At 41.4% G+C, this 25233-nt stretch overlaps 3 protein-coding genes across 4 annotated transcripts; all 3 read right to left on the minus strand.

The window, feature by feature from the left end:
* Positions 1–997: 997 nt before the first annotated feature.
* On the minus strand, positions 998–9004 carry LOC145911768 (phosphopentomutase-like). The gene is made up of 15 exons (XM_082999200.1): positions 8826–9004; positions 8648–8747; positions 8328–8395; positions 8168–8259; positions 8027–8111; positions 7757–7886; positions 7499–7640; positions 7175–7364; positions 6710–6842; positions 5628–5773; positions 4526–4619; positions 3815–3944; positions 3125–3341; positions 2244–2374; positions 998–1765 (listed from the first exon to the last, which is right to left on the minus strand). Exons 1-15 carry the CDS (start codon positions 8895–8897, stop codon positions 1663–1665), a joined length of 1833 nt encoding a protein of 610 aa, XP_082855326.1. The 5' UTR covers positions 8898–9004; the 3' UTR covers positions 998–1662.
* A 3029-nt stretch (positions 9005–12033) lies between these two features.
* LOC145911782 (V-type proton ATPase 16 kDa proteolipid subunit c-like) lies at positions 12034–13492 on the minus strand. Of its 2 annotated transcripts, XM_082999222.1 has the most exons (5): positions 13265–13492; positions 12816–12999; positions 12618–12742; positions 12409–12535; positions 12034–12345 (listed from the first exon to the last, which is right to left on the minus strand). In XM_082999222.1, the coding sequence occupies exons 1-4, from the start codon at positions 13335–13337 to the stop codon at positions 12450–12452; spliced, it is 468 nt and encodes a 155-aa protein (XP_082855348.1). In that variant the 5' UTR covers positions 13338–13492; the 3' UTR covers positions 12034–12345; positions 12409–12449. The 2 variants fall into 2 exon arrangements, with proteins under 2 accessions (XP_082855348.1, XP_082855347.1); XM_082999221.1 differs by having other exon boundaries at positions 12034–12535.
* A 1096-nt stretch (positions 13493–14588) lies between these two features.
* Positions 14589–21627, minus strand: LOC145911780 (secreted frizzled-related protein 2-like). The gene is made up of 5 exons (XM_082999218.1): positions 21378–21627; positions 18123–18268; positions 17069–17242; positions 16206–16286; positions 14589–15390 (listed from the first exon to the last, which is right to left on the minus strand). Exons 1-5 carry the CDS (start codon positions 21614–21616, stop codon positions 15092–15094), a joined length of 939 nt encoding a protein of 312 aa, XP_082855344.1. The 5' UTR covers positions 21617–21627; the 3' UTR covers positions 14589–15091.
* Between the last annotated feature and the right edge of the window lie 3606 nt (positions 21628–25233).

Genomic DNA, 25233 nt, shown 5'->3' on the forward strand with positions numbered 1-25233 from the left:
CTGTTGAGGTTAAGGAAACGATACAAGTAACGTGCAACCAGTCAAATGAACACAACGTAATGCACGTTCGCTTTGTTGTGTTGCCGGTCATGTATGGAACAGATTTGCCTTCTTTCTTTCTTTCTTTCTCACTTGCTGCCTCAGTTTCGCTTGAACGGTCTCACGTGACAAATTTTGCAAACAAATTTTACCAAAAAAATAAAGAAATTGCGCTAATATTATTTGGCAATGGGTTGTTTTTACAGGTCCGTTGGGCCATACCCACAATATGAAAAATTAACGAATGTATTGTGAATGTAAGTTAGAACTCCCCAGATCGCTTTAACAATGGACGACTTGAAATAGCCTATTATGTGACAATCATCGCTCAAACAGGTCTGCAACTTGGTTTCATAGCTGCTTGCATGAAACATCCTTCAATAAAAACCAATATTTTGTTCTTCCCGCAACGGTGGTCGGGGACCCCTGATCGACATCTTTGCATGGGAAAAAAACACAACTTTTTCGCAAAACTCAAAGCCCTGAAAAGGAGTCGTAACATATCTATCTATCTATCTAGACAAAAACTGGTATTCCTGCTGCAACTCATGCAGAAATTAATCATTTATCATACACATGAAATTAAGGTGGTTAAACGCACAAGGAGACCCATAAATAGTGGTCTATTATTCGATCAATCACATACTTGCTGCAGTCGGCACAGCTGCTTTACAAAAGCTATTATCGCTAAAATTCGCACCATCTCGGTCCCAGCCTCATTTGTGCCTTTTTCGGCCATTCGCAGTTCTCTGCCCCTTTCGGCCTATTTTGTTACATACAACAACTTTGAGCATATAATGAGGCATTAAGATGTTTAGATATATACCTGATGCATTGTTGACACATTGAAAGCTACCCATTTATTCACAGAGTGCAGTTTTCAAGTTTTGAACATATTGAATAGAACCTAAACTTGAATATGCACCAAAATAATGAACCCACACCGACAAGTTACAGATCGAAATCAGAATTTATTAACACACAATAATGCAACGACGCAACGCGCATAAAACAATAGTAGGATTAATAATAATTGAATGAAAGCGTGTGTAACAAAGTACGTATATATACTGTTCTATTTTGGTCATGTATAATATTTTCAATGCGACGCCAGCAGTCAATAAGACCTTGAAACAATGCTGTTTAACTATGACGTAGTAACAATACGTGCTGAGGGACCCAATTGAAAACCGCAACGCTACAACACTTGGCTTAAAGCACCACAAAAACCCACCGCCTGAAAGCGACACCAAAAGCAGTAAAGCCGGCATAGGTTATATTTTGCACAATCAATTTGAATGTGAAATTTCATTGTATAATTGGAAAGGGTCGGTAGAATCACGAATGTAGTACACATACGCGTACAACGGGAAACATAAATAGGAAGACGAAGCTAAAATCGTTGAACATCGGGCTGTAACAGCCCGCAAACTGGACACTTAGTGCCAAATAAACTCTGGGATATCGCCGACGAACTTATTTTGAGTCAAACGTAAGCATGCACAGGCTATGCTTTTTTTTTCTAAAATGGCTGCTAACGAACACATCACTAGTACAGAATAAAATAAACGACAAATATCGAAAAACAATGTAGTTGATGGCGATGAAGCACTTTGAACACACTCAAGTCGGCCTTGATTGGAAGCCGTTTTTTTCTGGTTGATAAAAGTTATCACACACTGCTGCCACCAGCTCATTTAACTCCGTTTGAAGATCTGTGCGGGCACTAAGAAATACGAGAAGTTAGTAAGCTACTGATGTTGAAACCCTAACCAACTTACAATGGGTCAAATCCAGCATGTGCATGATGTCTTAATTAAACCAGAAGCTTGTTATTTATAAACTGATTGGAAACTTAATGGAAAAACTGGGGCCAAGAGATTATTTCCAGTTAACGTTTTTTGTCACGAAAAGGAATAGTTTCAAACCTCCATTCATTTATAATGTTTCTGTTGCCCTTAGGAAGCCTTGTTGTATAACAGGCGAAACGTCGGAATAAAGTTACGTTTTTTATATATGCCAGAAGAACAGATTATTAAGCTCCATTCATTTATAAAAAACTATTTCCATGGCAGAATATACATAAGTTACTGGCTACAACCTGCCGTGAGTAGGTATTAATAACGTCTAACAGGTTAAAAAGCAACAGCCTCGTGGTTGTTACTAATATTTCCCCCTATCATGACAATTAACAGAATACTTACACTCCCACTTTACCGCACATCTCCGAATAATACTTGATTTTTGGTTCGGTGCCGCTGGTTCTGATCGTCAACACAACTTGGTTGGTGAAGTAGAACGTAAGCATCTGACTTGAAGGCGAAGACGGAAGCAGCTGCATAATGACGTCACAGTTAAGCCGATTGTTTTATAATTCTCATTGAAAATGCTAACGTTTGGAAAGTTTTTAAACAATGGAGGGATTTGGTAATTTAGTATGTGGGTTAATAGTGAGGTGCGAGTTAATCGGAGATAATAGAAAACGCAGTTGGTTGTTGCAGGGTGCGTGGAAACAATTATGTCTTATCTGGAGCAGGAAATTGTTGCTGTTGTCGCCGTATTAACGTAACGAATAATCCTACGAATGGAAATAAAGTAACTGTATGGTTTATAATTCTGCGAATGGTTGTACATATATAATTTATTGGTACAACATGATTTGTACATAACATTGGTGAAATACAGCAAGTTTCGGGTGTACTCATTCTTAAGGTGACAAAACAACAAAATACACATCTTTATTCAAAACAACAATATACTCGTAAATTATTATGTTTCCTGGTGGCCCAAACCCATTCACAGTTTTTAACAAAACAAGTTTGGCTACTACGAATTAGTTGTAAGCAATATTGTGGGTTAATTTAATCGTAGTTAATATATTAATATTTGACGCTATTTCCGGTTGTGGGTGTTTACAACAAACTCGTTTTTTGACACAACGCTTTCACGCACAAACATTATTCGCAAAGTGATGGTGCAAGAGACCCAAACCAACAACATTCCGATTAAATTTTAACCAACTTTCCCACAACGGGTGATTTCCCTTTCTACTAAATTCGGATGATCCCAACTCTCCAATACTCACAGCTTTGCCGTCTTCACTCCTGCTGTCGAACCCAGTCGTCAGATCTCTCACATCCTTGATCTCAAACCTTCCCACGTGTTTCGGATAGTGATGGCCGGAAGCACCGTCGTCGATGACGTCATCACCGGGGTAGTGACGCAAGCGGTCGAACATGGCCGCGGTTTTCTCGGCATCGTGGCTGATGTAGTACGAGTTGTTGCTCACGTGATCGCCGTACCTAACAGAGCGGAACGTCGTGGGTTGGGGAAAAGTTAAGAGTTTTGTGCAAAGCTTTCGTTTACTGTGTTGAAACTGTAAGGTCGAAATAACTATATTATACATGAAACTTTGTATTTTCGGAATCCTAGATATATCTCAAACAAACGACTCATGAATATTTACAGGGGTTGTTTAAATATATTACGTGAATCTCTTCCAAGGGGACTAAAGCTTGCCACAAAATGCTTCGACTTTCATTTGATTTAAATTCTTAAGCTCTATATACAATTTCATGCTGTTCATGTGGTAAGTGGAATATTGCACACGAAAAATCTCAGTTATCCTCAATTTTAGGCAGATACGATTGTTGCACACTACATTTAGATGGCCACTGGTTTTGCCATCACGTTTCTAAAACTAAAATAGTTGGAACACGGATTTGATCTCGATACAAATCAAATAATGAACAGAACGAGTGCTGGGTTTCCTCACTTCTCGTAAATCTTCTGTAGCTGTTGGTGTAGCGTCACACCGGTTGATGCAAGGTAGCATGCACATTCAGCCATCACAGCCAAACCGCTGATTCCGTCTTTGTCCAGAACGTTCGTGCCATACATGAAACCTTGGAAAATTTTTTACAAGATTAGCCGAATGCAAAATAAAGGCATTGCTTAAAGGCTGCGATTATGCGTATGTATATGGTGCTGGTGTCTAATATTAACAAATTTGTCAATTGTTAACTGAATAGTTTATGTCCTTTTTCCCGAAACCGGCTGGATTTTTAACAAATGTGTAACGATTATTGGTCGCAGTTGCAGGTTGCGCCAAAGGGCAAACCGGCAAAAAAATATCCTGCCGCGCACCACCCAGCTGTTGTTACACATGGACATGCTGTTGGACTCACATTTGCTGTCATTAATTAACAATGAGCAAATACACCGGCATTTGTGGCCAATCGTTCGAATGAACAAACATACTAATGGGCAAGACAGTGATTGCGTCTTGGATTTTTTCATATTGATGATCAAGCTGTGTTGCGTGATAAAACTACAAAATTTGCGGTTTCTTACAAAAATGAATGACCCAGCAACCTTATACTGAAAAAGGAATTGGAACCGGACAGAGATATCGTATCGTATCGATAGAAATCGAGACGATGACAAAACAATGTAAAACTGTACGTAAACGACAATACAAACTCACCGATTGCTTCTTCGAACGCGTACAAAACCGTCTTGCCTTCGTTTTGTAGTTGGTCGGCTCGGTTTCCCATCCACTTGAAACCAGTCAAAGTGTCCTGCATAATAAAATCATGTGGAAAAGCGCCTGTATATTGGTTTCAATGCGATAAGAGGTGGGTAGACCACAGATAAGCCTGTTTCGCAAACCAGTTTTCTTTCCTATTTTGCGGTTGCGCCAGTCGAAAGTCAGCGTCCAATTGTATGTTGCAATTGCAGCATAACAACTTCCGCACCGTTTACCAAATTACGCTCTTTTTTAGCTGGAACTTAATGTACTTTATCTTTAAATAACAACAAATATGCTTTGCTTTGCGTTCAATTTCAACAACAACACTCATAAGACTGCGGCTAACAGCATTATTGTGGACATTTTATTGAGAATTAGTTGATAAAATATACAACGGCCACGTTTATTACTAGCAATGTGTTTGCTGTATGCATTTACTTGGGGTTTTGTCGTTCAAGTTAAAATCGCAAAGTAAAATAAATTATTAACTTCTTGCCAGCTTTGAAAGACGTTTTGCCGAAGTCGCAACTAAATTTGGTGACTTCGTATAACTTCGTCATACAGTTTTACCGATTATGTAAACAACATGCGTTAATTTGGGCGAATCAAAACCAATTTGTTCGGCGTAATACGTAAGAGATCATAGCTTTTAATTCGTGGATTCTTGGAAAATACACATTCGCCCCTCAATTGACTGTGGGGCGCTATGACCAGAGTCCATAGGAGTCCAGAGGTTCCGTGAATAACATTGATTGGACTGAAACTGGGGGATTTCGTCCGCAATGGCCTGTCCATTAATTTTATGCGAGCTCTAAATAAGGGTACTCGCACCAGCACAAGTTTTTCTCTCAAGAAAAAATTGAATTGATAGGCAGGCCATTGCCGTAGAAAATCCTCTAGTTTGAAACCAAACCATGTTATTCACGGAACCTCTGGACTCGTATGGGCCTCAACGACTGCACCCCCTTCAGAGAAGCTGCTGACAACAATCATCACGATCACATCCCACGCACCTGGGTCACGCTGGCATCAACAAAGTACAAAGAAGAATTCCTACCTCGAACGAGAAACCTTCGATTCTTGCGATCGATTGTAGAATGACGGAAGACACAGTGCTGCTGAGCATGTACACGTCAGAGTATGACGTCATGTTCGGATTTTGGGTCACGTGGTTGTGCCATGCCCACCAGCCGAACAAAGCACCTGAAACACAATTCATATTGCTTCTTGTCTATTGGTTTCAGTTGCAGACAGGGCCAGCACTATGCTGGTGACCGAGGACGACCTTGTCGACTAATGTAGCTAAGCAAAGTTTTCGTTTTCACTTAGGACTTAACAGTCGCCGTCGAATCATTGTGAACAAACCATCAGAATTTTGTTTGCCAAAAAAGGCGGCCAAAGAAACGTTTCTTCATGGGTTTTCACGAAATGAGTTTGAAAGTCAGCGGATTGTTGTTTGGGAAAACCCTAGGCCCAGCTGCTGAACGTTTTATGATTGACATTGCAGCATTGGTTAATTAGTAACTGGCGGAAGTCTACCAGCAAAACACTGTGAAGCAGAATCCCGAAATTAGCTGAAACAAGGTTATTTCCTTCATGCTAATATGTTCCGAACCGCTTGTCGAATATTGAAAGTAATATACGTGTGTTGAAAACGCAACTATCACAAAATATTAACAGGAGACATAATTTACCATTATGGTTTGATTGCGGTCGATCGTGTCACGATAAACGCGATGTGAAAGTGAAGCCATCAATTTTCCCAGTGCACTAAGAGCAGAGATGTCGGAAGCGGCAAATGCACACACAACTAATACTTCACTTTACATTTGAGGCAACTAACTAAAGTTTTTATTCATGTTTCGCACAAATACCCAATATTAGCGTTGGTTTGTGACCAAAAGACAACTACGAAGATATGTTGCAGAAAGAAGCCGCTATAGTCGTCGAAGCTGAAACGAGATACGAAAAATCGATATGTTGGATAAGTTTGCGAAATAAAGTCCTTTGCAAAGAGGACAAAGCGTACGAAACCACGCATGTTTTCCCGAAACTTAGCAAATAAAAGACACCCACGAACCCCCATCAATAGTGAGACTATTGACGGTCCCTTTATTTTCCAGTACCCCCAAATCTTACCGAGCTCGTTGCCAGTAAAGACTGTCCACGATCCGTCTTCGTTTTTTTCTGCCACAGCCAGTCTGTCCGCATCCGGATCGTTGGCCAGTATCACCCGGCAACCGGTTTTATCCGCCGTGCGCATCGACAGTTTCTGTGAAGTAAAAGGTAAAAAAATGGAAACAAAAGCGCTGCCAGTGCAAATATATGTTATTTAATTGAGGGGGGAATTTGACCATTCCAAATGCCCAGCTTAAGTTCTGTGTTTAACGTATGAGGTGTTTCACATTTTTGGTGTCAAGCCAAAATTTTTCACATTTTTGGTGTCAAGCCAAAAAGTTCATTATGTCTAAACCCATTCAACCAAAACCCCAAATTGGGAACCACTGACTTAATTATTTGACATTATTCAAGAAAAAATGCCTTATCATCCATGCATGCCAATACTACATTCCAGCATATGGATTTATGTTATGGTGTGCTTACCAGGACACCTTTTCCTTCCTCTGGGTTTGGGTAATTTACTGTGGAGAACTCTGGATCCGGATTCATCTGTTCAGGCACATCTTCAAATGCTTGAAGGCCAAAAGTTTTGAAAGCTTGCTTGGCAAATTTTTGTCCCACCCCATGCACAGGAGTGTAGGTGAATCGTAGTTTGGTCTTTTCATTTAGGTCTCTGGAAATAAACACATAGTACCATTAAAACAAAGGTCTTAACAATGGTGTATTTTCAACTTCATGCAGATAAGTTGATTTAAAATATGTTGTCTAGCGTAAGACATGGTGGATCGACTGTTCACAAGTACTTACCTGTAATTTGAATATTTAGCCAGGTCCGAATAATAAGTATCCATGACCTCATTAAATGGGTCATATGCAGGCTTGCACAAATTTTTACTCCAGATCTGTTCAGATAATGGAATCAAGTTTTCCATGATTGAGGATGCAATGCCTACCACAAAAAACACATGCCCTTTATCAACTAAAATACCATGTTTGATGAATTGCTAAATGTTGTTGCAAAGCAGGAAAAAAATTAAATATAAATTTGTTTGTAATTACTCTTACCAGAGTCATGGGGTGGGATAATTTGTGATCCATTTTCCCAATAAACTTTGTACCCGTTATCCTGTTTTGGATTGTGGGAGGCAGTGACCATAATTCCAGCACATGTCTTGTACTTAACTACACCATATGGCTGCACAAAGGCAATCAGTTTTTATTGTAAAAACTTTTGGAATCATATAAAATTTTAAATCACAAGCAAATCTGTACAACAATGTAGTAGACAAACTAGTATAAAAATAATTACCAATTTTAACCTTCCACTCAACTCACCACAAATGGCGTTGGCACAATACTGGAATATAGGTACACTTTAACACCATTAAGAAGAAAGCAGTTGGCAGCCAGGTTTGCGAATCTGTAACAACTCAACAAATTACTCTATGCAGAAATTGGCACAATGATAACTCCAACCTGGTGCTGTTGTGTCTCGAATCATAACCAATCACCACACCTCTTGATTTCAATACCTCTCCAAACTGTTGGAACAGGTACTGACAAAAACCCTAAAAATTCCAAGTTAGTAATCTGATTGTTGTGCATATCTGCAGATATGTGGTTATTACATACACACCTGTGTTGTCTGTATAATTGTAAGATCATTCATTCTCGAGTTTCCAGCTCCCATTTCAGCCCTGAGACCTTTTAAGTAACATTACAACACATTATACACTATTGATTAGAGAAAGTATTTTATTTATTTTTGCAAAATCACAAATATTTCTTGCACTGAGGGGCATTGCAGCATTTCTGTATTTGAGCTAACCCAAAAAGATTTTACAAATAAAAGACAGAAAACACCTAGTTACTGCCAAAAAATCGTTATGCTTTGTTTGTGCTGCAACTGAGTAAAATGCAGTTTCATTGTTTAACATATGTAGAAAATAATTTTACCAGCAGTCCCAAATTCCATGCGTTTAAGTAAGTATTTCTTCAAGTGGTCATATTTCTTGTCTTTGCACAATTGCAAAATTTCTTTTCTGGTAACATCATTCTGTTGCAAAAGATTTTTGCAAAGATTCGAATGCTTTAAATTCTAAAAATGTGCTATGCCTCAAATGCCTATAGTTACCTTATCCAAATGTAACCAATTTCGGATCGCCTCGTCCAATTCTTGGTTGCCTGTACTAGAGAAGCTCTCCATATCTAAATATCCGAAAAACACGCACACAACCTGAACAATTTATACACAGACGTTTGCAAATATTGAACAACTATCAGCCGCCAAACAAGTTGCCATGCAATTTGCGAATTAACTTACTACAGTGGATGAGCTGTAGTAAAACCGGTAAATACAGCGAACCTTTGGATGATCGAGTATCTGCAAAAGTTTAACACGGTAAGCCTTTATATAACGTAAAATCGGGATGATGCAACATTAAGTTACTCGGGATGCTTTTCTGTTTTTGTGTCAACGATTTAAATTTCAATTGACCACCGTAACAATTCCTTCTAAAGTGGATCGTCATCATTTCCACACACCGTATGTGACGTTGGCAATTTTTTGATCATCCGCTTGTTCTGGATGGTTGAATATCAACTGATAACATATACTATGGTTTAGTTTCTGAATTCTTTTGCACAACAACAAGTAGCAAAAAAATGCGGATGCAACAAACTGAGTTCGCGTGACTTTCGAAATGCGGTTACTCGCAAAACACTAGGCCAACGTCTTCTTATGGTTAGGCACACGTTAATATCAATTGTTCAAGATGAAAAAATCAGTATTGAACATAATTCAAATGTTCTAAACTCCATGCGCGCAGCAACGAAAACAGGCTGCACACTTTATTCGGCCATCCATAAACTTCGTAAATTTGACTACGTCAAGACTATCACCAGTATTGCGTTATGGAAGTTGTTATACTTCCGAGCTTATGAATAATCAAAAGAAAGCAAACAATTGTTTTTTGGTAACAGATTAAAATTGAAACACTACACTAAATTATAACAAGTTATATAAAGAAAACCTGTATTATAGGGTTAATATTCGCAAGATATCTATGTTACACAGACTCAAATATGCGGAAAAATTTGTGCCCCGATGTATTTTCCACAAAAAAGGTTCGTAGTGCAAAAACTGGTGTGGATCCCTGGGCTACAGTACAGGACATATAAGCACAGCCCATGACAATGAAAAATGTGGACTTATTTAGAGGTCACGTGAATCTATGGAATCTACCTTTACGATAAAAATCCCTTAGTTCCAAACCCACAGCCCACACACTGATAAAGCTAAATGTGTTCATTAAGAGAATTCCCTGTGCTGTGCACTGCCATTAAATATGTCTCCTGATATAACTCGGGTTCTAGTCCCGGTTCGATAAAAAATGAACTGAAAAACATTTTCCATCAAACTTTTGTAACTACAGTATAGCGTCTGACTATACATTTGTGTATTTCTTCATCATTATGGATCCTTCACGTGTACGCGGTCCCTTAGGGCAGGGGTCCCCAAATGGTGGGTGGTGACTATATTTCGGGTCGCCAGAATATCCATTCTGGGTTGCGAAAAATGTAAACAGAACGACGCACTTTTGCCAAATATTCTTGCACTTAAAAGTAAATAAGATTCAATGCACACAGGTTGCCAATAATTGAGGAAGTCCCAATGTTTTCCGATTGATCGTTTGCATTATATGGTTGTTTTGCAAACACACATTGATTTTGCTGATGTTCGATTATTACGTCACATTTAAATTTCATTGAGTTTGCCGCAAGCAGAACTGACTACAATAAAACAACATACCGGTATGCATTTGTTTGCGTCGCGAGACATGTAGGTATTTTATTTGGGGGCAGCGTCACAAACTATTTAAGGACCCCTGCCTCAAGGGATCATACGCGAAGCGATTTGAAATAACCACGAAGAGCCTATAACGTCTTTCCGAATCAATACCAAATCGTGAGACTGTATTGATATTAAGTCTATATATGTGTTCAATGTTGATTGTGTCCTTTGTACGCTATTACACCATACCGATATTCATTTTTTCTATCACGAGTAAAAAGAAGGAGATTGTTTGCAAACAATCTTAATCTTTTTTTTGCAATCTTTTGACCTAAATATTTTTTCTTAAAAGTTCGAGTACCACCAGATGTTTGCGAATGGTGCGACGTTTCAGTGGGAAGATCCTTTTACACCGGGTCCCAAGTTTTTTCCAAACTTGATCCACATATACCCCTTTGTATGTAACATAGAAATCTGTGCGAAAGTCAACGCTACGATTTCGTGTAGTATTTCAACTCAAATTTATAACTAAAAATAGAAGATGGTGGCCCTGTTTACACCTAATCATTAAAATTCGCACAGATTTCTGTTTTACACAGACTCATATGCGGATCAAGTTTAAAAAAAAAATTGTGACCCGGTGTAGTAGTATTCTCCGTTTTATTGGGTGACAAATTGCTTACTTCTTTGTGAATTTCCATGTAGCAAAAGGTCAAAAAAATGTCGCTGTTTGCCTCCAAAAACGGTCGTCGTCCGGATTTAATTCACAATATACTCCATAATTAAACAAAGTTTCAGTAATTAATCTAATTTCAACATCAAAAGTGCAGCGTGTTTATTTTTCGGTCCATTATTCCACACAAAAGAATGGTAGTAAACTGTCTCGTTTGTAAATCTTACGTTTTTTGTGTATTGAAAAAAGTTTTTCATAAGTTTATTTTAAACCTGATTTTGGGCAAAAAATGTCTATTTGTACCCAGAAAATAGCGACTGATGAAAATCGCACTTTTATCCTACAATAGCTTCATGTTTTTGACTGTTACATGAGTCCAAATTTCAAACTGAAGATAAAAAATGCTTGAATACTCTTTTAAGTGTAAGACAAAATGAGAGTGATGTCCATTACCAACTACTCCAATAGTGAGCAATTGTGTCATTGCAACAGTCAAGCAAGTTCTGGAAACGTTCGAGAGCACGACTTTGTTGTCATGCCGGTAGCCGAAATATTTATCAAAGGCACAGCAGGCCGGATGCCTGGCATAGCAGCTGCTGCGAGGTCATTCTAAAAATCCGATTATTGATTTCCTGTGCTCCCTTCTGATTTACAACACATAGACTTGTGATGAAACTAATAAGACTGCGGAAACTTCAATTGAAGAAATAGTACCAGAATTAAAGCCATAAACTCCATGTTTCAACCGAATAATACATTTTGAATTGATTAAGTTGTTTTGTTTCAATAAGTCCTGCAACCTGCCCCCAAGTTTAACTTCAATTCCAGTAAAACACTAGCTGCAGTAACAGCTCTTTAATGAACATTTGCTTTTTTATGGACTTTTGGTTTAATCGCACAGTAACTACATTATATATACCGGTATCTACAAACAACCATTTAAAAGTAACAACAAAATTGCACAGAAAGTCAGCAAGTGTTTCAAGTGAAAAAATGGAGGGTGTTTCAATTGATCTGTCGCTTAATAATAATAATACATAAAGTATTTATAACATGTATTTATCAAGAAACGAAGCATTAGTTCCCCATAAAGATTTTGAAAAAAAAGATGAACACAAGACATTTTCACCGGTGAAAAACAAATTTGTATGATACAATTTCCAATTTCATGTTTGATGAGTGGTGACACTGTGAAAATAAGTTACCATAATTTTTAAATTGACACCAAAGGCAATGGAAAAATATTCCTACACTGACAGAAGCCGGACAAAAATGCATTTGGCAAATTGTGCTCATGGGCCCTTCACGATAAGTACGAGCGCAGTGATCAATCCGTAAAGACCCAAGACTTCGGCGAAAATGAGGATGAGAATCATACCTAGAAAAGCAATTTGTTAACCACCTATGTCCAAACAAAAATACTGTTCACTGTTTAACACAAAAACACGATGCTTGCTTACCAACAAAGAGTTTTGGTTGTTGTGCTGTGCCTCTGACTCCAGCATCACCAACAATCCCAATGGCAAATCCAGCAGCGAGACCCGACAGGCCCACACTTAACCCTGCCCCCAGATGAAGGAAGGCTCTGTATAAGAAGGATTATAATTAATAATTGAAATTAAATAGTTAACTTGGGTATCAGACTGAAAAGTGCTTACGTAAAAAGGCTCATTGTTGCAGACATCTTCTGGGTGATAAGTACAGCAATGACAACCCCATAAATGGCGATAATACCAGCCATGACAACAGGAACCACCGATTTCATGATTAGTTCAGGCCTCATCACACTCATTGCGGCAATACCCGTTCCTGATTTGGCTGTTCCATATGCAGCTCCCAGCGCTGTAGTAATATTTTTTGTAAACATTTTCATACGGATTGAATATTTTAAATATAAGTATATGAGGGAAAACAATTTTAACGTAACAAATATGTATAGCTATTGTAGATAACAAAGAAATTAGGCACTTCCTGCAAATCCTATGAACTTTAATTTGATAGCAAGTGATGCGCAAACTTATTGACAAACTTTTATCTGAACACATATATTTTAACTACAACATACTAAGTGCTGTTCAGGGAGTAAAGTTTTAACACAAGGACTTACCACTGAAAATCATGGCTGAGGCAGCTCCCATTGAGCTAAAGAAAGCGGCGTAAGGTGGTCCAGCAGCGGCCATTTTAGCAATTTATAGTTCTTGATTTCAAGGTAAGAATAAAGTAGAAATTGCAATATAACTGGTCGCTTAACGCTGTAACTGACAATCTGCAACAATCAACAACTAACAAAATTGTTTCCACAAGATTTGCTTTCACGAAGAATGGAACTGTCACGGATCACATGATAGTAGTCTCGCGCGCAGCCCCGATCGGAATCATGTGATGATTTACACAAGCAAATAATAATATATTTTTATGGGAAATCGTTTATTTTTTGTTTGATTTCGACAAATTTTGTTTGTATTTAAGAGAAATAAAACATCAAATAAATCAAAACCATATTCAAATACATCATGCAGATTTAGCAGGTATAGTTTTCAAAAACATCAAAAAATGTCCAATTTGTTTCAATAATTTTTTTTAACTGTCAGCTAATAAATTACACAATATGCCTTGAATAATTCTTTTTACTCTTGAACGAAATTTTTCTGGCAATTTTGTTGACAATTTTTTTTTGCAAATTTTGGTAAACGTTTGCGTCACGTTTCAGTATGTAGTCATGCATAGCCAATTAATTAAAAATGAAATTGTAAACTGCACGTCACCATTGTACCATTTATAGTTACCGTTGTTTTTTTTATTTTTACTTTGATGGCAAAGAATTTTAAAATGATAGCAGATACCAAAGTTATTGACCAGCGTCAATATTACTTCTATGATTTTGCAGTACAATAACAAAGCAAAAAAATTGATGACAGAAAAGGTAGTTGCTTGTCCAAAACCATAGTGCACGCGTTACAACGGTGTTTTGGCAGTGGAGTTATGTTTAACTAGCCAGACAAAGGCGATTTTATTTTGTGGTGACTTTGGAGTCGGCGGCGATCCGTTGGTTTAAAAACATGGGTATATTAATCAGGAACAACAGCACACTATATAGCCACATCCTCAGTCACCAGACATATTGATGCGACCTATAGGTCAAAACAGGGTGCACTGTCCTTAACTCACAGCCCCCGATTGACCCATTTGCTTCTACAAATATTATACCTAATATGCGTTTTGATTGGTGATGAAAGTCTTCAATTTTTCTTTTATTTCAACCGACAACCAAGTTGGAATGCCGCAGCATTCATGTCTTAAAATCTTTTTCAAATAATTGTATTTGATTTTTAGATACGTTTGAAAGTAGTGAAATGTTTTCAAACACCACATACAGGACCTTGCTCAACCCATTTTTTTTATCATGGTCACAACTAAATAAACCGGCATTTGGCAAACATACCAAAAGAACTAAGCGGCCTCCATTTTTGTTTTATAAGTAAATCCAGGCGAAAATACTGCGACACGTTTACACATAGCAAGCGACAACGCGATTTGTACAAATAAATTGAAGTCGAAAGCAGAAAAAGGCCGAAGAAAGATCGATACGAATAGGCACCGCAATTTTAAACACGCAAGAACAAGTAGTTTCTTCCACAGGAACTTAGGAGTAAATTAGTCAGTCAGTATGACTCATCAGAGATATGAGTAATGTCCTTCAGCAAAAACAAAATACTGGTGCGTTTTATAGCAAAAACGTAACATTAAAACTTATGTTGGTGTCTTTAAAATTGTGACAAACGTCCAATGCGCCAATCGTAAGTTGAAACGCAGCAGTGACTATGTAAATACAATGGAACGTTTTTCGCGACACACGACTATAGGATATCTCCGACAGAGAACAAAAACATGTTCAGTTACACAGGTATGATAAGATTAATTGCGAAGAGCAAAATCACGTCTTGCTCTTGCACTTCTTCAGTCGGCTCTTCATCCTTTTCCCTTTTTTCCTGCTCCACTGGGTGACGTGCAAGAGCTCAACGGTTTTCCTGCCGCTTTTCCTGCCAGCCACGAGGTACGATGATTTGTTGTTGTCGAGAACAGGGCAAGAGCACAGGAATCCATCTTTCATAAACATAGTAACTCTACTTGGCTTCTTGGTTGATTTCGGCCACAGGTAGGCCTTTATTTTGCGGGCCTTGATCTTGGATTTGCCTCGGACGTACGTGATCCTCTTGAGTCGGATTTTCAAGACTGTAGAGAATGTGAGAGCCGGAATTACAAATTATGTAGACATATTAGTGATGACGTCGTATAATTTGTTATTATCCGCCACAAAGGAGAAGTCTGCACCAAACTGCATGTTGGGTGACAATAAGCTCACAAGCTGCATAGATAAGACCTTAAGACCTGATAGATCAAAAGACTGTGCACTGTTTGTAGCTCTTATGTTTGCTCTAAAAACTTGGCAACAGTTTTGCCGAAAATCTTTAAAGATGTATAGACAATAGCTGTTTTATACCATGCGAAACGATGAGGTCATCTATCTCTTTTTACCATTTATCCATCAAATTTTATCGGTGATCCGGCGAGCCCATATTTCAGCTAATCGAAAAATTAATCGACTTCTTTCATACTTGCTTGAGCGCAGAGCATCGTGCCAACAAATGGACAATGTTGTCACCAAAAGTTGTCCTTGAGGCGCCAACCAGTCAGCAGACGTGACGCGGATACCAGAGAAAGGGACATCGAAAGTTAATTAAAAATTTTGGGATCCATAACGTGCCAACCGGGTCGTTTCTGTTACGCCCAAAAATGACAGCAACCCGATTCACCTCGTGACTTTCATTGAAACTTTTGTCACAGCCGGTGGCACAAAATCGTTTCAATTCAGAAGCAACGAGGCTGAAAAGAGGCGGGGCGGTGGGGATAAATCCGGAATCCGACATTATATTGCATTTACTGTTGCTACAGCTTTGTCGCTTGAGGCAGGAAGGCGGCAAAGCCACCAACGATGAAAGGGTACGTTAGTGAGACGCGCGCTGGTGCTTACATGCTGCGATACATACCGAAATCGAAGGAACAAGTTTTCTTCCGCAGCGCCGTCTTCACTCGCTTCTGATGGCACGGCTGACAGACTGGCGGTGGTGCTGTGATCGACAAAAGATTGGGCACGATTAAATGACAGTAAAAAGAAACAAAGCACATCCTACAGGCGTGTCACAACTTGTATGTGTTTGGGGGGACGAATCTGTTTAACATGACGCACGCACTGGTTTCCGTACATTAGGGGGGTGCCGATGGCCAATACGAGTTTTACCATACCACAACACGTGTGTTGGAATACCAGCTTTCCATGTGGGGTCGGGCGCGGTTTTTCAAAGTGTTGCCGGCGACATTGGTTACAACAAGCGCACCCTGGCAGGCATGTAAATCTCACACACTTTCGCTTGACCGCTGACGGCCGCACCCGAGTGTTTTCGCTCGCCCACCTGCATGCGAATAACGTAGCAAATCTATCCGTTTCAACATCACGGGGACGCCGGCATGACTATGAATGGCGGCACGTGCGTTGTGTTAGTCCTATGACGTCCTTCGCGTGCCATACTCAGTACATGTGACGCCCTATAAATCACCGACTCGCATGCGACGCTTCCGCCGTCCTCCAGGCTACATACTAAGGAATTCTTTAAGCCGAGGTCATACGAAATGACATCTACAAATAGTGGTTTGTAGATGTGACGTCTATCATTAGACCGCCCGGCATTAACTTTGAGGATTCTTATTTGTGAGCTATTTTTCACGGGCAAATTTGTTTCTATTTTCAATTTCAATGTCGTGACAAATGCCGTTATTCCAATGTTGTAAACGGTTGCTATCTTCAAAAAAAAAATGCTGCAAAACAATATTATTTCAATATAAGTTTGCTTACGTGGAGGACGTGGATCATTTTCTGGGATGCACAACTGCGAGCCATCATCGACCGGGAACCTGCTACAGTTTAGCATACTGGGCCAGTTGTAACCAAAGCTTTGCATTCTTGCGCGGCAACTGTCTCTCACAGCTGTGCACAGAGACCTGCAAGGTGGTATGGCCTTCTCATAATCTGCAAAAATAACACATATTTGTGTCAGTAAGCGTCTTACGTGTTTGCCAAATCAACGCTGGGAGTAGCTTCCAATTTACTACTTGGGTGACATGGGGTAAACAAACGACTCGGAGAAAGCAATTTAAAACACTGACGTAGCGTCTGCATGGTGACGTAACAATGGCTTTTGGGGTGAATCAGACCCATATCAACTTACGCAAATAGTGGTCTCGTAAATCACACAAGAAACCAAAACAGAAACAAAACACCTATGAGCCCAAGTGTTGACACGTGGGCGGGTGAAGGGAAATTGGGAAAGTTCAATCTGTGTTTTCGCGATGTCACCACAAATTAACAGTCTGTAACACTTTACATTCGTCAAAGGCCACATTTTAAAACCGCTTGCAATCAAATTAGGATCGTCGGGTTTTTGAATCTTTAAATAGAAGCTTTAAACCGACTGATTACAGTTGGTCAGTAAATACGTGCACTATTTGTCCGTTTCGGAAAAACACAAAATGCAAACGAGGATTATCTCAATTAGTTTTCAGAAAACCCGTGTTTTTCTTTTTCGCCTTTGCCTTTTGTACTTTTGAAACGTACTATGAACCGAGTTGTGATGATTGCGTTTCCATGGGTTTTGCTTTGGCCAGCACCACCTAACGTCATACAAAACCTGTCGCATTCTCTCTGATTCTCTCTGAGAAAATCACCCTCATTTGGACGCCGGACTCGATAACCTTTCTGGTTTTAACGGTGCCCATGTCGTTTTATATCTTTCACGTATTGTTCGTCTGCCTAGTTGTTTTTTGCGCAAAACACACATGATTTGATTGATTTTCTTTTACGTTATATAGGAAAATCAAAAGCATGATAAGAAGATCGTTTTAACTCTTACCTTTCATGCATACGGGAGCAAATAGCGTGCAAAGGAACTTGCGCGTCTCGGAGTGGCATTGGGTCGCCACTAGAGGGGGCCAGTGCCTCGCCTGCTGCAGCACTTCCTGCATCGTTTCGTGGCCCAGCAGATTCGGAAATCGCATCCTGCGAATGAAAGACGGGGTTTATATTGCGAGAGCAATCGTGCGCGCGTCGAAGGCAAACTCATATAAGGCGCAATAAGTGGGATGCGGAAGGGGTCGCCCGATCCGGCTTGTGGAAGTTCGCTGGTCGATGAAAGACACCCAGGGCTGGCGTGTCCCGGCAACATACGCGCGGCGGCCTGTTCTACAGGATGTTTTGTTTAAGTTCGATGTTACGGGACCTCACGGCGTTTGGCAGTGGCCCGAAAAGCTCTCGAAAGTACAAGTGCTCGTTACCTTAAAAGGAAGGAAAAATGCACCTGTTATTGGCACTTCTACGGAAAAGAATAAAATTGTTTTTCCCCACAGAAATATGTGGAGGCTCATTTTATTGTCAAGCGAGTTGGAATTTGTTTGGCCTTCAACATTTATTGCAGTGGACATATTTCGATACCAAAATGTCCAAAGAAGTAAACAGGGCGGAGTTAATTGGTTGCACCAAACAGAATTAAAAATCTGCCATAAATATTTATGCATCAGCAATTTACATATGCAGACCAAATCATTTTTTGCAACAAAATTGTATTAGATTTCATCTAAATTGCCTGAAAAAAAGGGGCGTGGTTGAGTCGGTAAACACCTGTTGCACAACAAAAATATTTGGTGTAGCACAGATAACATCGCATAATATGAGGTAATAAAAGGCCATCGGAACGGAAGGATCGGCGACCACACGCTTGTTGCGCCGGGTTTTGCGTTTTCGCGCCGGGATGGTGGCGGTCGCACTACGCCGAGGTAGGCGTATACTTTTTGACAAATTGCCGCTGCGCCCAAGAAAACATTCAACCTTGACATGGACATTGAAGTTGCGTGGGGCGGCGGCGTAACCTTACACAACGTATTTCCGGACTATGTCAAGGTTATCTTTCGATTTCAACAAACGACTTGTAAAACGTGGATTTAATGATTTTTAGGCCATGGGCGTGCTCACCACGTTGTGAATTACACTTCCTGGCCATGTAATTTACAAGTCAATTATCGTAATATCTCTATATTTCAGCCACATATACCGCTGTAGTACAAATCGTAAAACTATCTAAGCGTCAATCAAACAGACTAATTTTTTATCAGAATTTATTACACCGAAGTATTTTTTACTAAATTTCGAATTTGCTTCGGTGTTTACAGTACCAGGGAAGAAGTACTTGGCATTTATTATGCCAGAAAAAATTTAGAATGTCTCGAATAATGAAAAAACTATCCAAAATAAGGTAACACAAAACCGTATTCTCGGGTTTTAGTCTGGGGTTATATGCGCTTCCTGTGGGCTAGCATTAATAAAACCCGAACTGGACGGAACGTGCGTGGCGTCGAACCCACTTTGAACACTGACAACAAACGTGATGTTCTTGGCGTAAAGTTGCGATACCAGGACAGCGGTCGATCGCCTTTTAACTTCGTCGGGGGTGAGAACGCTGTAAATGAGAGTCTTGCGTGCTGGCAAGCGTCAAATCACACTGACAGAAATTTAATTGTGGTCACAAACGCAAGGTTTGTTCCTGAAAATGTTCGTTTGCGCAAAACGTGACCTCGTTTGAATAGAATATCTTTTTGACAAAATTTGTTAATTTTTTAAAATATTACACAGATGTGTCTTTGTGGTATTTTAGGAACCATTTAACTCACAAGTTGTCGGAAAAGCAACTACTCTATGACACCCGGTCAATCGTCCACCAACAAAAAATATATACGGATTCTACTTTCCGTGTTCATATCAAAAACGTACATGAAGCTTGATCTAAAATAAGCGCGAATCGGAAAGAGGTTGAATAGGTTAAACCCATTGAAACTAAAAGCCGTGGGCGGCACAATCAAAGGATACGAGAGGATTTCGCGAATTACTGTCGCTTTACATTGACCAGAGCGTGTGCCCGAAAACCGGTGGGTTACTGCGGCCAGTAATGAGATTAAGGTTTTCGAGGAGCAAACAGGTTTGAAGCCTCAGACGGGGTGGTCCCGGTATTGGAGCGGTGTGACGAAGGCGATAAACGTTTGATCTCAAACAGCGCTCACTGCACAGCTGACAGCTTCGGCAAAATGGAAACGGCGGTGGTTTATGCGGGGAAAAGCCCGTTCAATCCGAATGGGAGTCTAATTTTTGAAAACAGAAGCTATGCCGGGCTATAGGTGATACCAAAAAGGAATTATGTCTTTTTTGGGTGGTCTATGGTGAGAAAGTAGTTGAAAACATTTAGGTGGGCGTCAGTTTTGCAAAAATTAATATTCAAACAAAATTCCTCAGATACTGAACAGAAAACCCGGGTTCGTTCCTTCAACATCGACCCAAGTTTTCCTAATACAAAAAATCGCCTTTTGTGCTTTTCGATCAGGAGCTTTGTGGAGTCGAGGGCACAAGGCTGCCTCCGATCCGAACACAATGCACATGTTTCCGACGCGACGACAAGCGGGCCCGGGCGCGGAAACACAAACACGCGTTCGATAAGGGACGGCGGTACTCCCGCGTTGCCAGAATTCCACTCAACGGGGCGGCGAAAGCGGTTTGAAGTCGCGGACCACTAAAAGGGAGCCAGTTGCCACGACGAAAGAACGATAAGAATGGCTTTCCTCGGGCAAGTTACGTCGGTCGCTGGGCCCCGGTTGGGCCTTTTGGCTCAAGGGAACGAGGCAGTGGTGGTGTTAATTGGGATGCTGACTAATACTTGGCAGTCGCTTGCTCGGATTGCGGGACATGATTACCTAATTAGGCCGCACACCTTTGCTTTGCGGCCCTTGCGGTTCCCCCAAGACGCACTGTCTACAGTTCGAGCACATCTGCGCGCTCACGGTTGTTGTTTGTGTGTTAGATTGTAACGATCGAACACGCGAAGTGCATGTTCATAAATTATCCAATGATTTCTCGAAAAGCAACAGAATAGAAGAATGTTACATGCGTAAATACGTATACATATTCTGTGGTTAACTAAACTGTTTCAGAAACCATACCCATACTCAATTCACAATTTACGGAACGTAACATTTTGTAGCGTTTTTGTCATATAGATGTACATTGGTTGGATGTTTCGCAATCTAATTATTTATTTAAAAAGGAGACCCCAGACGCTTAAACTGACCTGTTGTATTCCATCCCAAAGCAGAGGTCAAAGTCGACAGGAATCGGCATGCATTGGGTTTGGTGTCCGTCCAAATGCTCGGGAAGAATGAACGGGGAAGAAACAGTGGTTTTTGTTTTTGCCGCGATCCTGAATACGGTGCCCGATCCTGTGGGAATTGGCTTCTTACTGTCGCCCAACTTGGCCACAGTTATTAACACAAAAAGTAGCAATCGACGCAAGGAGCCACCACAATGCATTTTGTCAAAAGTGGTCTGTTCGAAATAAAAGCAATTAGTATGCACCACAATGTACATTAATCGAGGGTGGCAAGACACAAAAACGCTCTGTAAGCTCTGGTCGACTGCTTAAAATCTTTGCGGAAACTCTTCCTGCGAATACTCGTTGACAACAATGCGAGTTTTAAGGGGAACCAAAACTATGCCAACCACTCATTTTTAGGATTTGTCATCTTCTTTACCCTACTCGAAAAGTTCTTGCTCCCCGCTGGTTCAAACAAGAGCTGCAACTGGCCATTTCCATGCGTTGCGTGCGTATAAATTGCTGCTTGCGCGCGCACGGCTTTGCGGCGCAGATGTCCCAAGTATACCTTTCCAATTATTTCGCCTCGTCGCGCATTCGGCCCAACGATGACTACACAGCTCGCCTTCGCAAATGATATCGTGGTCTGCGGAGTGGTACAAAGACTGATTTGACGCACACTTGAAATACCAACAGGTGGCCAATTTTGGAAAATATCTACGCAACTGAAAGCAAAACCCATCAGAGTCAGGAAAAGCTTTCTGCTCGACCCCCAATGGCCTTCCAGTGGGTAAATCTCAGCCAGGGACGGAATTATTGTACCTTTATCAGACTCCAATGGATCAGAGAAGAAAAACGCGTTTTGCTTTCTTCTTTTCTTCGCACTGGGGTCAGAGAAGGCGGTTTGGAGCCGAACGGCGCATGGATCAAACGCGGCCGAACAGAAGACGTAACCTACCCTGTAGATACATGTATTTCCATGGAATAGACACACGCATTGCGATTCTATATGCTAAAGTTGTAACGCCATCTTGCATTCCTATAGTTTTCCCTGCATACCTACAAAGCCTATCTGCGGAACTTTTCGGACCTAAGCTGATTATAAGTTCCCGTTTGTCGACCGCAAGCAACAGAGATGGGATAACGTTGTTTTTTCGTGTTCGTGCGCTCGAGGGGTTCTGGCAATGATGCCGACTTTGATGCAAGGGCAACGGGACAGACAAACGCAAGCCCCCGACACCGACCGGCGGTGAGTAAACACAATGGCATTTTGCGCGCAAACGGAGTAATTTGGCTCCAGCAGAAGCAGGTCCCCACCGCGAGACCCCAATATCATTGCAACCAAAATAACCGAGGTCGAAGTTCGTTTGCTTAGTGCGAGGATGTTTATAAACTGCAGACCTCTACTTTCCCATCTGCAACCGCGGGATAACGGAGCACCCACTTGCCTGAACAGCGGTAAGTTTCAAAACCCGCTCTAATCCCGGGCGCGGGCTCTTCATCACACAGCGACGTGACAAGGAGGGCATTGTTTTCGACTTTCCGCGGTTCGTCGGCGCGTTCCGGCCAAATGCCGCTGTATAAGTTTCAGTTTCTCGCAGTGTGACGGCCTGTTGAGTTTTTGTCGTGCGCACGCGCGGCCTGGTCAGAGGAAATGCAGATAGCGCGGCCAATTTCGTCCTTACGAGGTGAGCGCAAAATCTGACAAACGCGGCATGTTTTTGATTCCCTTGCCAGACAATCGCGGACACGCGTCGACACTTCAATCTCCGGGAGCGTCCTGAAGTCGCGAGCGCTTGTTTACAAACCTGCCCTCGTTTTGTTGTCCTCGCGTTTGCATAGCTGCCCGAAATCGAATCTCACGCCATATTAAGCGACCGGGAAAATCGGCGCGGTGATTCGGCAAAAAAAACGCAATTTTGCCGCGGAGGAATGAAAATCATTTCCTCTGGATCGCTGCCTTTGCCGAAGAATACGAGACCTGTTGACTAACGGGGAAGACTCCCCCGTCGCACTTCAACTGGAGTGGAGCAACACGACCCCCACTTGAACGCCCCGTATACAAAACACGCTTTACAAGACCCCAATTTCTCTCATATGGGGTAAGAAGTCCACGGGGTCGATTTCACTTCGAAATGTTCCCACAGTGTGACCCACGTCGTTGCGGGGGCGCCTGGCGCAAGCGAAGTATCGATATTGGCCATCAGGACCAGCGGCGTCGGCGGCCCGAGTTTGTGAACAAAGCCGAAGTACTTGTCAGTCGTGGTTGGAGCGAAACGAACAGGCAACGAAAATGCATTAGCGGCGATTTCCGCTACCCCGATTGGCCTTTGATTTCCCCCCGTAGATCGCGGTCAACTCAGTCACTTGATCGCCGGAAACGGCTGGTCCTCTCATGTTTACGTAGCCGCTTTGTCGTAAAAGACGTCGTAGCACGGGCACAAGTTCAAAGCCGAGATGCCGGCCGTCATCTTTTCCTTTAATCGACCGCCCGCGCTTCGACAAAACGTCATTTCCGCGGAAGCCGCGTGGGTTTGCGAACAATAACATACAGGCCGTAGTCGAATCGCGTCGAAATTTCGGTAGTTCGGCGGTTCCGGAGTAACCGGGTATTTTCGTCGTCGCGCGATTCACGGCTCTCTCCGCCCCAGTTATTATGCACTTGAGTGGCGTAATGGGTTTGATATTTAGCTCGGAGGCCGCTGTAAGGTCAAAACCTTAATTTTTTTGTCAATTTTGCGTAGTTTCGTCAGGTCATGGCCCAGCAAAACACTTGGCCAAAGCTGGTTGTTAGGACCCGACAGAGGTGCTATCAAGAGCGAGTGTTTACGCGTTCTTTTGAAACAACTGGAATTGACCTGACCCAATCTCTTACCATAAATGGCGCTGCGGTTTCATACTGTGCCTTGCCTGGTTGTTTCCCTCTTCGACCCAAGAAACACCATTGAGTACAAGCTTTAAAAATGTCTCGAAATCATAGGAGTTTTTCACGGGCAATTGGAAGCCATGCGACAAGCTGCGACGCTGACACGACTTACTCGAAAGGCAAAACGCCATTAGCGACTGCAGGTGCACGTGTACAAATGGAGGCAAGTAATCCAAAGCAAACACACTTGCTGGCATTGCGTTGCATTTTCCAACTTTGAAGGTTGAAAGAATGGACAGTCAGGTTAAGCGTCCTTCCCCCTTGTCCCATGTTTCTTTATACATGCTTATGTTTTACTATACAGAGGGCTAATGTTGCGTTTTTCAAACCAAAACTAGAATGAGTTATTACCAGAATGGCCTTTAACATGAGTAGAATGCCTGAGGACAACAAATTTCTGTGCGATGTTGTCTGTTTGAACCGCATGATCATTTGGCGAAAAAATGTTGCTATCCAATTACGTGTGAACTTCACACTTTTAACGTGTGTCCCTTGTTCGATTGTATCCTTGCCGGGACTTTCGTTGAAAATTTTGTTTACGACCCAGAAAGACCTGAAACAATGGACGATTGTGATGAAACATAAAGCGTCAGTTTGTGACGAAAGATTTGTGGAAACTTTCTGCTTTCCTTCGAACCGCGTCGGAATGGGCGACTCCCAATTTCGGCCGCGAACAACGTATCACCAGCTAGCTTAGCGCGGGTCAATTTGACAGGAATGCGTCAGTTGTAAGTAACGCTTTGTTGTACGGCGCTCATCCTTGCGACATGTTTTCCGAAACACCTGTTATCGCGGTCTGCAATTTAAGCAAACAATTCTGCGGCGCATTGTTGCGTCGAGATGATCGAATTCCGTCGGCCATCTTCGAGCCAAAACCGACTTTGCCCGAAAAGTATATCGAACGTGTTT

This window comes from Ascidia mentula, chromosome 8 (genome assembly GCF_947561715.1).
Source record: "Ascidia mentula chromosome 8, kaAscMent1.1, whole genome shotgun sequence".
NCBI lineage: Eukaryota > Metazoa > Chordata > Ascidiacea > Phlebobranchia > Ascidiidae > Ascidia > Ascidia mentula.

Excerpts from the sequence above, each read along its gene's own strand:
- LOC145911782 (XM_082999222.1), bottom strand. The coding sequence starts at position 13,337 with ATGGCCGCTGCTGGACCACCTTACGCCGCTTTCTTTAGCTCAATGGGA. Across the intron at positions 13,000-13,264 it reads CTCAGCCATGATTTTCAGTG|CGCTGGGAGCTGCATATGGA; the intron begins GTAAGTCCTTGT and ends ATATTACTACAG. Across the intron at positions 12,743-12,815 it reads GCAACAATGAGCCTTTTTAC|AGCCTTCCTTCATCTGGGGG; the intron begins GTAAGCACTTTT and ends CTTCTTATACAG.
- LOC145911780 (XM_082999218.1), bottom strand. The coding sequence starts at position 21,616 with ATGCATTGTGGTGGCTCCTTGCGTCGATTGCTACTTTTTGTGTTAATA. Across the intron at positions 17,243-18,122 it reads TGCTCCCGTATGCATGAAAG|ATTATGAGAAGGCCATACCA; the intron begins GTAAGAGTTAAA and ends TTATTTTTGCAG. Across the intron at positions 16,287-17,068 it reads AAATGATCCACGTCCTCCAC|CACCACCGCCAGTCTGTCAG; the intron begins GTAAGCAAACTT and ends TGTCGATCACAG.
- LOC145911768 (XM_082999200.1), bottom strand. The coding sequence starts at position 8,897 with ATGGAGAGCTTCTCTAGTACAGGCAACCAAGAATTGGACGAGGCGATC. Across the intron at positions 5,774-6,709 it reads CTTTACTGGCAACGAGCTCG|GTGCTTTGTTCGGCTGGTGG; the intron begins GTAAGATTTGGG and ends ATTGTGTTTCAG. Across the intron at positions 4,620-5,627 it reads TCGAAGGTTTCTCGTTCGAG|GACACTTTGACTGGTTTCAA; the intron begins GTAGGAATTCTT and ends TTTATTATGCAG.